At 37.4% G+C, this 13,496-nt stretch overlaps 1 protein-coding gene across 6 annotated transcripts in view; it reads right to left on the bottom strand.

Moving 5' to 3' along the window:
• LOC101164166 (uncharacterized) overlaps positions 1–13,496 on the bottom strand; it is a 58,595-nt gene that overhangs the window by 28,233 nt on the left and 16,866 nt on the right. For all 6 annotated transcript variants that reach the window (XM_078954880.1, XM_078954878.1, XM_011480980.4 and 3 more), the window contains exon 2: positions 6,087–6,124. In XM_078954880.1, the coding sequence (XP_078811006.1) occupies positions 6,087–6,124 (38 nt within the window). The remainder of the gene's footprint in view (positions 1–6,086; positions 6,125–13,496) is intronic.

Here is a 13,496-nt window from a genome sequence, read left to right as displayed (position 1 = left end):
AGATTTGAAAGGAAAGTAAGTCTTGAATTGTAATATTGTAATGATAATGTTTTTATAAAAGAAGAAAAGTCCAACAAAGATAAAATGTAGTTTAATTTAAGTTGAAATAAGTCATATCTCTGCTTCCTTTGAGTCTAATTTTTGTTTGTTTGTAGAAATTGGACATGAATCGAAAGTTTGATGTGGAACAGTCTTTGTTTCAGCTCCTTCATTTTTCTCTGATTCTGGAGGAAAATTTTGTCACTTCAGTTTCTTTTGAGACGGGAACAAAACGAACAGTTCAAACCTTTGATTTTCATCTGCACAAAGACATGAAATGAAATGCTAGAACTTTCAGTTGAATGTCTGTTATTTGGTGCCGTGAAACAGATGTGTACCCTTCATGTATTTCTCATGCAACTTTAAAAGATAATTTTTGAAATATAGTTGTTTAAACTTGCTTCGCCCTGTGTTAAAAAGTTATATCTCTTCTACACGATCCATCATACTCCACCATTTTTTTAAAATTGAGTCAAATTTCTCTTGTTACACTGAGACCTGACAACTGTCAGATTTGTTAAATCAAGAAATCCTGTGAGCAAAGGCTTTCTGATTAAATCAAGCTATTACATAACTCCAAGAGCTGTTATGAAAACAATACTTCCGAAAAAGGAGAAGTTGGGTAAAAAACGACACCACTGACAAAACAATATCTGGATTGCTGCAGAAAATTTTGGACTTCTGTTACAAAAGAGGAACTTTCTAGAAGAGGTGTGTCCTGTTAACATGCACTGCAAAAAAGAACTTTCATGGTATGGGGCTGCTTTTTAGCTTGAGGACATGGGCGACTTGTTATCTCTGATGGATCCAGGATTTCTATCCTCTAGCAGAAGATCCATGTGAAACTACTTTTTTCCACAAATATTAGACACCTTGATCATACTTAAACACTTAAAGAAACATGTTTAACTCGGGTATGGACGGATTTTCCCTTAAAACCATCTTGTTTTTTAAACAAGATTCATAACAACTGTCTGATGATAGAAACGCATGCAAAAATCTATAAATTAAGCCACTGCTATCACACATTGAAAAAGCCAAAAGAGGAAGAAATAACTTTAAAATGGAGCTACTTCATTGAAGATTGTTTATTCATTTTGAATAATCTCTTTGACGTTCAGTTATTGTCCTGATGAAACTGGTGATGCCTTTGAGCTGTGATGTATTTCAGTCTGCTGGTTAAATTTCTGCATCATAGCGGGAATTACATCTTCTGTGTTCGATTCTGTCAATACCTCCAACCCCCACCCCACCCCCCACCTGCTAGCCTCCCTCTCTCTGTGGGCCTATAAATTACAAAAAGGAGGCATGTTTGCGTGGTAAACAACTTCAAGGCTGCCGAGGGATCGGCACTTAATCAAAACTGAAAACTGCCTCTGACACCACCAAATGCCCAGACTGAGGCTGAAATTGAAACGTGTCAAATGTGTCAAGGCTTCTTGTGACGGCCAAAAGACAGGAATCATTTGTAACGCCTGTCTTTCCTTTCAGGGATGAGGCTCAAAGCAACAAAGTTTGTGTGAAAAAGAGAATGTAAGTCATTTCCTCGGCTTACAAAGCCTTCCTCTCAACTGTGTCTCTTCAGAGTTTGCGACTGAGAATTGATACATGGCTCAGTAATAGTCTAAGCCCAGGAGAGAGCGGCTTTGTGGCCCTGGTAAGACGCTATCAACAGACCCACCTTCACTTTAAGTCAAGCACAACCAGACTCCAGAGAGCAGCAGGGAACATGCAGCATATATTAATAAGACCTGTGATGCCACAAAAATCAACTCTTTTGTTGCTATTGAGACACTAAAAAGCTGAAACACAGGAATTTATTTGCAGATGTTAAAGATAAAATTAAAAAAAGGAAATATGATCCAAAAATTCAACAATATGCTGCTTCTCAAATGGAAATTTGGATTAAGTAAATTAACTATGCTGTAATTTAAAAGTTTAAGCACCCAGAGGCTCTATACCATCAGATATGGTAGAAGCACAAAATAGTATATTTCTTTATGTTTTTATTTCAATTTTCACAATTAAAAATTAAAAGACACAAGTCAGATAATTAATTTTGGAAAATTAAAACAAGTTAGGTTAAGATAAGAATATTATAAGCAAGTTTGATCACACACTTTTTAAGCCACATATTGATAAAGTTCCATATTTAAATGTCAACAGCAAATAAGTGAGGCTTTGACACAATTTTAATAAGGAAGATCTACCTCACCTCCAGGTAAACTGCATTCTTACGTCATTCACTCTGTACGCCACTTATCCATTAAGCCATCACTGTAACCCTTATGCTATCTTAGGCACTTTAACATTGGGAGTTGGGTCATCTAGACCCCACAAGAGCGCTGAACTTTTTTTCTTCAATGATTTGTGATCTTCACTGTTGTCCATGGATTACATGAAATCTTTCAACCTTTCTCCACCTTTGTCATGGTAGGGAGAACACGTCAATGTAAGGGTGGGGTCATAGGATAGCACAAGGGTCAAACCAATCACTAAATCCCTCACCTTTTCTTCTCAGCCAATCAGTCATATTTTTGCTTTGAAGTTCACGGACGTTTATATTACTTTTTTCTAGGCGGTTTTGCTGGCGCTCCTCCACCCCGTCCTCCTCCTGGAAGAAAACTTTGACATCCACTACCCCTCAACCACCATCAGTGTCTCGGCTGTAGAGTTTATTCATCTATGAATGCGGGACGCCATCGGCCCAGAGGCCAAGCACCAACAACTATGGACTTACTTCTACCAAAATCTTTGGTGTCTCAAATAAAATTTCTTTATTTGCATTCCGAAGATCTCTCCTTATTGAAATGACTGAATGACTCCAAAAATAATGCAAATATAGTTATAGTTATAATAAAGGTATATTTGCATCAGTTTCATCTAATCATTAAAAATTGACCTACCCTAGAAAAAAGAAAAATTAAACTTGCATCATAGAAAACTTATCAAGAAAAAGCTTCTAGCAGATAGATTTAGACATCGTTTTCAAATAACTACAATAATTTTAATAGTTTGAAGAAATATTATGAGGACAAGAGTGGAACTTGAAATAGATCCCTGTGTTTCCTACAGTAAAATGTTCTGCCTTACAGAGTATACTAAATGCATTGGATTAACAACCTTTTATATTTGCACCAATGATTTATTTCTGACACTGAGATCCAGTGTGACAGCAGAAAATCAGTTGTTTTAAGGCTTTGATGTAAGTCTTCATCAGGACAGATATCAAAATGAAAAGGTTGGAACAAAAAACAACTGTAACTAAAATGAATGCCTCCTCACATGTGGATATAAGATATCAGATCTGATGTGATTTGACACATTTTTCCGTTTGTTCTGTTCCATAATGTGATAAAACGTAAAAAACAGACCATTCATCTGAATGGGAAGGTCCAAACTTTTGGTCTGCACTGTAACTGTTTCAGAGTCAGTTTTTAATCTTTGTTAGAATTAAAGTTTCAGGGTTCAGACAGATTCTGTGTTTTTTATTGATGTACTGACGCAGCAGTCTGTCAATAATCTTAACCCTTGTGCTATCTTAGATGACCCCACCCTTACATTGACGTGTTCTCCCTACCATGACAAAGGTGGATAAAGGTGGAAAGATTTCATGTAATCCATGGACACCAGTGAAGATCACAAATCATTGAAGTAAAAAGGTTCACAGCACTGTCTAGTGGGTCTAGATGACCCAACTCCCAATGTTAAAGTGTCTAAGATAGCACAAGGGTTAAAGCAGCTGATTTCAGGACTGTGAGGCACTTTGTGTCATATGTTGTTAGAGTAAAGCCTCACATTTAAAACAAAAAAAATCCTACTCAAAAAAAAGGGAAAGTACAACTTTGAACATGTAAATTCTACTTTTAAAAAGTGCTCTTATGCATCTGCATAAAACAGTGTGTTTCATTTCACTGTGTGATGATGAGAAATGTGATTTGACCAGTTTCTGAGTAGACACAAAACCAGTTAGCCATTGAGCTATGCAGCTTTAAATTTCATCTGTGATAGCTTTGTTTATGGATTTTAAAATCTGTGTGAAAATTTTACAAAAAGCACATTTCAAACGAGGCAAAGATACCCCAAAAAGAGGCCCCCATAACAAAACTGCTGCACATAACTTGCTAACTGTGCAAAACAGAGAAGGAGGCCTCCTGTAAGAGTTCTTCATATGCGTTAACTGTTAATCTTGGAACATTCAACTAATAATATTATATTGAGTGTGTGCTGCAGACATCCCCAGTGATGCTGCCAGACCCTCAGAGCAGACAGGCTTCCAGGGCTTTTCTTCAGAGTTAAAAATAATCGTTTGAATAGGGGTCAGTTCACTAGTTTCAGCCTGGTAAAGACATCCTGCAGATCAAGCATCAGAATGAAATAACTCACTAGCTTCTTCTGCAAATAAGTTAGATTTGTGTTTGAGTGCTATTACCTTTTTCAGCAACAACAGATTGCAAAACCAGCTCACTGCAGGAGCTAAATGCATCTCACTCAATCACGCCGTTCACTTCGAATGACCCTGCTCTCAGATCAGTCCAGTTAACTGAACATTGCTTCAGTGCATCATGTGCTTGCTTTCAAAACTGAGGATTTCTGGGGACAAACCTAATTTCTGAATGACCTAACCAGCAATTTACAAACCCAGTCCAACGAGAATTGTGTTTTTGGTGTTTTTAACATAGTTTTGTTTAATTTTTTTATGATGGAGGACATGTATAAGGAAAATTAAGATTAAAATAGCATTTCTGTAAATAAAGAGCAGACGATAAATCCAGTTGGAAAAGGCTTGCAGCTATGATGTAAAAGCTACAATCGGTGGACCACAAGCTCCTTGCTCCACTCCGTTCATCCACTTGCAGACACATAGATCCATGTACGTCTTTGTTTTCCTCGTCTAAGCTGGTATCTGGCTCAAAAACATGCAACTGGATTCGCCAAAATTGCTCAACATTTTCGTTGTACCACTAATGTTAGGTTGATGCTATAGCACGTGGGAGATTGTGTTAACAGATGGATGATGGGAAACATGGACAGGCAAAATACTAATGAACTCCTGCTGCTCTGCAGAAACTTTGTCCAAGAAAATGACAAGTTTTTTTTTTTTTTAATTTTGCCAAAAAACAGCATAATCATACTTAAAAGACCACTGGGTACTCTTTTACAATAGATCAAAAGATGATCAGAGTGGGACATTAAGAGCACAACAATTTAGAAAAAAAAGTGTTTCTAGTGTAAAAATGTGTAGTTTTTCAGTTATAATTCAGTAAACATGTTCAATTCCTGAACTCAATGCATGCACATTCCGGGCCATTACACAGTGGAAAATCCCCTCTGTTAGTGCTGATGGATAAAGACAACAGAAATACAACAGAATACAACACAGCGTTTTGGGCACACAAAAAAATAATGCTCACATAGGGGTTAGACAAACAGATTGTATCAGTTTAGGGATGTTTTTAAACAAGCAAATTCCAGCAAACCTAATTTGATTGGATGAGTAATGCAGAAAATTTCCAAAGTAAGCTTAGTTCTGCATTTCTTAAGTTTTTAAGTTAATTTCTGTTTCATTACAAAATGTAGAAAAATGATATGATGCTCATTCAGGTAGAACTGCATGACACTCAACAGTCTCAGCTGTCCAAAGCTTTGACATTCAATCATACAAACGCTGAACAGAGAATATTGAATGCCATGCATGAAATTCAAACAGTTAGCCTAACATATAAACAGCATCACATAAAGGCCATTCAAGCTGTTGGAAGTGAAATGCTTTTGTTGTAGGTTATGGCATAAGTTACCACAAAACAACAACATAGAATGTTTCAGGTTTGCCCTCACTTCCCTCACAGAAACACTTGTTAAACACCAAACTATTTGAGTTTCAATGTTTTAAGCATGTATTTGAAGTGGATTTTTTTTAATACTTCCAAACCTCAAATCTTTCATCAACGTTACACTGCTCACAACAGAGTTTTCAGATTCTTACTGATTCTTCCAGTAAATTAGAAAAACAGGCTGAGACGCACTAAAAAGTCTGAAATATTCACCTGATCCCCATCTTTCCGAACTGGCACAGCATCCGCCGCTGGGGAGAGAGAAAGAAAGTGTAGTTATTAGCTAGTATCAGACTGATTTGGTGCTACAGGTATCAAGCATAGAAAAAACACATGGATGCACAGAAGTAGACAAGATAAGCTGAGCATTGTTTTGTCTGAATTGTCCATGAGAGAGCTGAGGCAGAAACACTGACAGAGAGGCAGATTACAGTGTGTCAAGCTGAGGCCGCCTGCAGCATCCTCACTGAGAGGAAATGACAGCACTGTCCAGCATGTCTCTGATACACACTTACACATACACACAAAGGGCTTAAATTAGACCAATTGTCCATGCAGAAAAGATCCAGCCAAGTCTTAGAACAAATTGGCTTAATCACCCCCAAATATTTTTCCTTTTCTCTGATATTGTCAGGAAGACCGCTTTAATGATTTAGTAACTGCAGTTTCTGCTAAAGCACAAAAGGCAGACAAGAAAATTCCATGAGAAGTAGGAATTTCATTTTTAACACATTAACTGCAAAGTTCAAAAGTAAATGTGTGGCAGCAGCCTGTATATCAAACTGAAAATCCAAAATCAGACCACATCTGATCATTGGCAAATACTTTATGGTGAATAGTCCACATTAAATGTCTGTTGGCTTCAGTACTCCTAAATCATGAAATATATGGGTTTTGCACAACAAACAGGGTGAAAATATACCGCTCTGAGAGCAAGTTTATTACCGGTAATCTCTACTCACAAAAAAATCTGTCAGTGTACCCCGTCAGTTGGTTTTCTGGTTTCCCTGCTTGGCAGCGCCTTTTGTTATTTTAAAAATCCCTTGTTTTTTGGAACCACCTGCCTCCCGTCTCTGCATTTGGGTCCTGCACCAACCTCACAACATAACAAATTCATGATGATGGTATAAACGGTGGAGGAGTTACGGCATGTCAAAGAATGTGTGTTAATTAGGTGTCGTTGGCTACATCTCCAGTGTAAAGGGGTTAAGAACAAAGTCCCTGACATATTAATGAATTAGCTTTCTGCAGCTTTGAGACTCCAGAAAAGCACAGAGAAAAATCAAGAGCATTAAAACAGCAAATAAATTTGGCAGTCAGAGTGTGACGATGTGGGCTCTTCCTGATCACAAAATAATTACAATTTTCATGACTTCATTCTGTTTTTGTTTTTTTGTTATTAAAAGGCATTTTTAACCAACACGCTCCTTTAGACTCTTGGTACAGTACTACGTATTTTATCATTTATAAACTTCAGTTCTTACTAATCCACAAATTTCTCAGAATGCACCACTTTAATACTTTTTTCACACCCATCGCCATGCCAGCCTCAGAAGAAAATGGAACATTTAAGATCTAATTTCCCCATTGATCAGTTTGCAGAAGTTTTGTCCAAAAGCACTTAAGAGCATATCACACAATCCATTCACTCTCCTAATGGCCTTTCTAAGCAGGTCTGCAGAAACAACAGAAAGCCACATCCCCTAATGAGGGAGATGGATGAGTGAAGGAAAACAAAAAGCAATGTTGCAACAAAATTACAAACCGACAAGATGTGACTTTTTTACTTGATAATCTATCATAGGGACTTGGTTCAATAAGAGTAGTGTCACAAAGCAGAATGTGTCACAAGCTGCATCAGTGACAGAAGACTAAAAAGAAAATCTCTCAAACATAATAAGAAAGTATTTACTTGCATGTTTTATCTGTGTGTCGGGATGCATTTCCTGAAATGTGAGATAACCTTTTGAACATCTTCATCACTTTAGCAACAGTGATCTCTGCTGCTGCCCAGACTAACTCCTCTCATGTTACTCCCTCTGTATTTAGGAAGTTTGAGCGTTTTAGAGAATTTGTCAGCCATATTTAACCATCTGCCTCTGGAGATTGGTGGACACTCCACCACCAACATCTTTCTTGGTTTTGAGCAGCCATTTCTGACAATTATTTACCAAATTATAATTTTTTGATTTGGTACCTGCAAATTTTACACATGATGTTTAACATGAGATTGGATTTCTCTGTGTTGTCTAATTTAAGGCTCAAACTACATTTAACATAAAAATGGTCAAGATCAATGTTCTGAAAGTGTGTCAGTCTGCCTTCAAAATCCTTTGCAGAGTAGAATCTGCTTTGCTGATGGTTTTATATTAAGTTCTCTGGAGAACCCATGCAAGATATTATGTGATCTGTGCACTGCTGGACTCATCTGCTGCATTTGATACATCATTAAGGTCTGAATGTCTAGGCTTCATAACTTGCTAGGGTTTGCAGTGCAGCATTTGATTAGTTTAAATCAGACTTTTGCAGACAGAACTGTTTGTGAACCAGTCTGGTTTTAAATCAGAACTGATGTTCTGGAGAGTTTTTTTAAACTTGATCTTCAAATTAGATCAGATTAAGTCTAGCTTCTTTTGCATAAGACAGTTAGTAAAAGGTGAAGCAATTGTTTTAAATCAAAATGAGGCTTTAAAGTATGTGTCCACTTTTAAGAGAACTGCTTTTAAATTATATTTTACAACAATTATGTCAATAAAGTCTTTACAGTTTTTATCCCATTCCAATTATCCAGGCTTTCCTAACATCTTGCCCAGTTCACTTTATATTGGAGTCCTACAGCGATCCCTTTTGTCTCTCCAAATGGTCAATGACACAGTTGAATGTAGTAATTTAGAACCACATATACCACTACTGGCTTCCACCCATTGGCCTCCTGTGCATTTTACAGTTCTTTTTAGAATTGATTTATTTGTATAATTCCGTAAATGATCTTGCCCTGCCAAATATTGCTGAGCTTTTTCTCTCTGACCAGCAGAATTTGAATATCTGCAGACAATAATCCTTATGTGCATCTGTCCCACACAAAACTCAAAAGACATCAAACAAAGACATCAAACTTACTGGTTTAAACATCTCTACTTAATGACTTCTGAGTGACTCATTCCTGGTCCAAAGGAAGCACGGTCATTTAAAAGGTGCTGTTTTTTCTCAAAGCAGCTTTACAGTTGGTTCCAAACTGCTTTCATAACAAAACCAATCGATCTGCATAAAGAAAAAACAGATCCTCTGAGTCCTATACCTCACCTACTTATTTTGTCAGTAGCAACTTGTGTCCATCAGACCAAGAAACCCTAAAGGAGGTCCAACACGCAAGACACAAGTCATCTTAATGACACCAATGCAACCCAATTCTTTTTCCTGTTTGTAGACAAATGGTCCTTTGTAGGCCAAAGCCCTGGAGCAAACCCAATGAATATCCAAAGTGACAGAATAAAGTTGCAATCAAATGTTGCTCCAAGTACTGTTTGAGGTCTTCAGTAAAGACAAAGCACAGGTCCAGGACCACAAAAACCAGAAAAGGGCTCACAAAATGAATCTGCCCATTACAAACACACACCTAGACCCGTTTACTTGAACGCAGGTTTGAGTGTTGCTATTTTTAAACCTGCAGAGATTACTGCAGTCTGTCCAGCATTCTTTCAGAAAAGGCCCCTTCAGCAGCTGCTGGCATTGTCACTTCTGGTTACAGCCATTTGGCAAGTGCAGGACCAAAGGTGAGAATGCCAGTGCGGTCACCGGGCAGCTGTGGTTGTGTGCAGACGGCAATGCAGACTCTGTGGTAGTTTAGTGCTTCAGTCTGTGTGTCTGCACCGGATTTATGACACAATTTATAGTTTGCAGATGAATAATTTCATGCTTAAAACCAAATTTGTTTTTAATTTATTGAATGTAGTGGCATAATTTCTATGAAGAATAATCCAGTACCCAAAGCTCAAACCCATTATTGAGAACTCAACGATCACTGTCCCACTTGGTTTTCCAATTTACCTGATTTACCTGCTAATGATTACCTGGATCTTGTATGTTCTTTCATTAATGTTATGTTCACCCCACGCAGTCTTGAACGCGCTTTCATACAGACATCACCATTTTGGAGCCAGGCAAAAGTAATTTGTCTGAGTTAAAGATTCTACGGCAACTGCTGTAACCAATCAGGAGTAAGCATGTTGGAAGTCCACAATCATTCTATTGAAAGTGGGCTCAGGAGAATCTGTCAATCAAACGTTCAACGTGGGGGCCAGCGGTCACCACATGCTTTTACTGAGGCTTCTGATTGGTCAGTTTATAACTTGCATAACTTGCAATAAAGAAAAAACATCATGAAAAAAATCTAGATAAGCAAGAACATGTTAAAAAGAGGCATCAGAGCAAGAATGGTTATTCTGACAAACATAATGACTGAGTAATAACTGTTTATTTCTCAATAGAAGTTCTTGGAGCCAGCAGGTACTTTCTATTTGGAGTGCGAGTGAGGGGTCGTTTAGTCCAGTTCTCTCCTAGGTCAAAAGTATCAACATTGTTAAAGGGTAAAAATACAGTATAAATATAAATGAGCAACAGAAACAATATTAACGGGTAACATCTTAACGTTAATAGAGCAGTAGTTACTGATAAACATTGTAAGTGGATAAAAATACAATGTATATCTAAAAGCAGTAGATGTATAAATATGTACATTGTACCTCTAAAAGCCAGTCCTGGAGTTAGATTATCCCTACCATGACTTGGTGGCAGGTTGCTACAACCTGCATGAAATGAAAGGAAATAATAGCCCACATCTGTAATATTCAGTGGAAGGAAGAGCTGAAGAAACTGCTGCTGCTGAGCTCCTGTTTCAAATCTGCAGGAGAACTGAGGTACATAAGCTTTAAGTTTTCTACAAGGTCCTTCCTTGAGACTGCATGCAACACAAATTAAACAGTTGAATGTCACCCTGACACTTTTAAATGAATAAAACTACGTTTTGGTAAATCCAGTCATCCCAACCTAAATATCAGTCCCTTTTCTTCCTTTCAGTTCTTTGTTAAAGGTTGATGGAAGTGAATCTAACAGCTGAAATCAATAATGACTCACTTATCAGTCTACCTTGTGCTAAGTGCCAGTGTATCAAATGTACTTTAGTCTCAACAAATACTTCAACATCTTCACCCATGCCACCTTCATCGATTTCATGCTCTGCACCAGTCCCACTCCCACAAAAGGGAGCGGCTAAAAATACCTCACTAGAGGCCAAAGCTTTCAATCCACTTTGGTGTTAATAAACTATACAAGGCAATGGCTGCAGACGGTGGTGGGGTGCATTTTTTCACAATGGCTCAGAGTTCTAGGATTCAGTTTGGCAAAGTTCACCTGTAGTCCCAAAGTGGAAATAGCGATGGCTCAGATTCACATTTGAGTCGAGGAGCTTCTATACTCTTGGTAAACAAGCAAACTGTGATAAAAAAAAGTATTTCCACAGGTTTTTGTCCTGTTTCCATTGCAGTAAAGCATAATTTCTCTGCCCGCATTGTGCCGTCTTTTCATTGTAACATCAAAAGCAAAATGACTCTTTCAAATTTTTTGCCACACTTGAAAGGAAGCAGAGAGGCAATGCTGCTCTGATATTTAACAATGAAGTGGGTAATCAAAAGATACTTTTGAGGATGACTTATTTGAAAAAATAAGTCATCAAATAGTATTAGATTTCCCTACTTTTCTCTTATTATATATGTGCTTTTTCCCCTTTAAGGGTTTTTAGAGTGGGATGCTAAGAACCAGCTATAATATTGTGAATGCCAGTCAAGTCCTTTTTGAAAAAGACCCACCTACGTATTTAAAGGATGTAGTCTTTCAGTTTTTAACTTGGATTTCAAAAATGTGTTTTCTTCCAAGTAAGATTTGCTTTCAGGTTGAAGTGACTTTTTCTTTTTTTCATCTGAGAAAAGAGCATAAAAGGATTTAGACTGAAGTAAAGAAAAAAAGGACTATCATTGAATCTATTTGCTGCACAGCTTCAACTAGAAGACCATAGGGCAGCTTTGAGTGAAGTGGATCATCATTTTCTTTAAAATGATGTGGAACAGAAAAGTTTCTAAATAGCAACATGTTTTTGAGGGATGATAAATTGGCTTTTTGGCTTAATAAACGAACATACAGTACAGACTAAAAGTTTGGACACACCTTCTCATTCAAATGAATGGGAAGGTGTTCCGGAACCGGAACCGGAATAAAGATGGTTTTTTTTTAAATGGGTGATAATACCAGAAAAATACTGGAGGAAATAAGAGAAAAGCAAAAACAGTTATAGTTGAAGTAGATCTCTTCTTTAGAATGGGACAAGAATATCATGCAACACTACATGTGGGCATAAATGCTTTCATCAGTGTATCCCTTGTTCTATCCTAGGCACTTTAATATTGGGAGTTTGGTCATCTAGACCCCACAAGACAGTGAGCTGAACTTTTTTTATTCCATGATTTGTGATCTTCACTGGTGTCCATGGATTACATGAAATCCTCTTCACCTTTATCCACCTGTTTCATGGTACGGATAACACGTCAATGTAAGGATCGGGTCATCTGGACCCCATAGGATAACGCAAGGGTTAAAAGGATATGGCCTTTCTGGAACTGTTGGAGGAGCTCTTGTGTCGTCTTTATGGTATATTTTGATCATTAATCACAGTTGGATTGTAGCTTTAAACACAGAACTGTATTTTTTAATGATGCATTGTACAGATAGTTGTCACTTTAAGTTACCGAAAAACTTATTTCACTTCAAAACAAACAATTTTTTGTACCATCCTTCTAAGATTTAACAGCCTCTCTGCCCACTTTGATGTTTTGTTTTGGGAGATTTATTTTATGCACTTAAGTTGAATATGTGGTTTGTGGATCATTGCCAGCTGTGATGTAATATTTGTCTTTGACCACTTTGAGGTTTGAAGGTCAGAGATATACACTACGTCACCACTTAAATGTTTATTGGTGTTTTTTTCCTATTAGGACATGTTTTTCAAAAAAAGAGAACTTTTTCATAAATCTGCAAAGATTTTTTAATCCTTAGACCTTCTGTATATTGATTGATTGATTTCAAGCATTAATTGTGGACAATTCAATAAAAAAAATCACACAGATGTATCAAACACATTACAGAAATGATGAAATACATAGATTAAAAAACAGAAAAAAATTAAGACAGTTTAGTAACATTTTTTTAATTAAATATAGTGATCATTAAAGAAAGTCATAAAGAGCTTGATTTATTGCTTGATTAACTGCCAGTGAAGCTGCAAAGCTTAATTCATTCATTCATTCATCTTCTTGACCGTTTATTCCCTTTCGGGGTCACAGGGTTGCCGGAGCCTATCCCGGCCACTTGGGCGTAGGCAAGGGATACCCTGGACTGGTCGCCAGTCTGTCGCAGGGTAGAATGTCTTCAATCACACATCCATTCACTCTCACACTCACACCTATGGACATTTTAGAGTTGCCAATTAACCTATGTAGCATGTTTTTGGACAGTGGGAGGAAGCCGGAGATCCCGGAGAAAACCCACGCATGCACGGGGAGAACATGCAGGCTC

Source organism: Oryzias latipes, chromosome 11 (genome assembly GCF_053564925.1).
Source record: "Oryzias latipes strain Hd-rR chromosome 11, Olatipes_Hd-rR_3.1".
NCBI classification, from domain to species: Eukaryota; Metazoa; Chordata; class Actinopteri; order Beloniformes; family Adrianichthyidae; genus Oryzias; species Oryzias latipes.
Note: the sequence above shows the minus strand (reverse complement) of the source record. Positions and strands in the feature narration are given on the sequence as shown.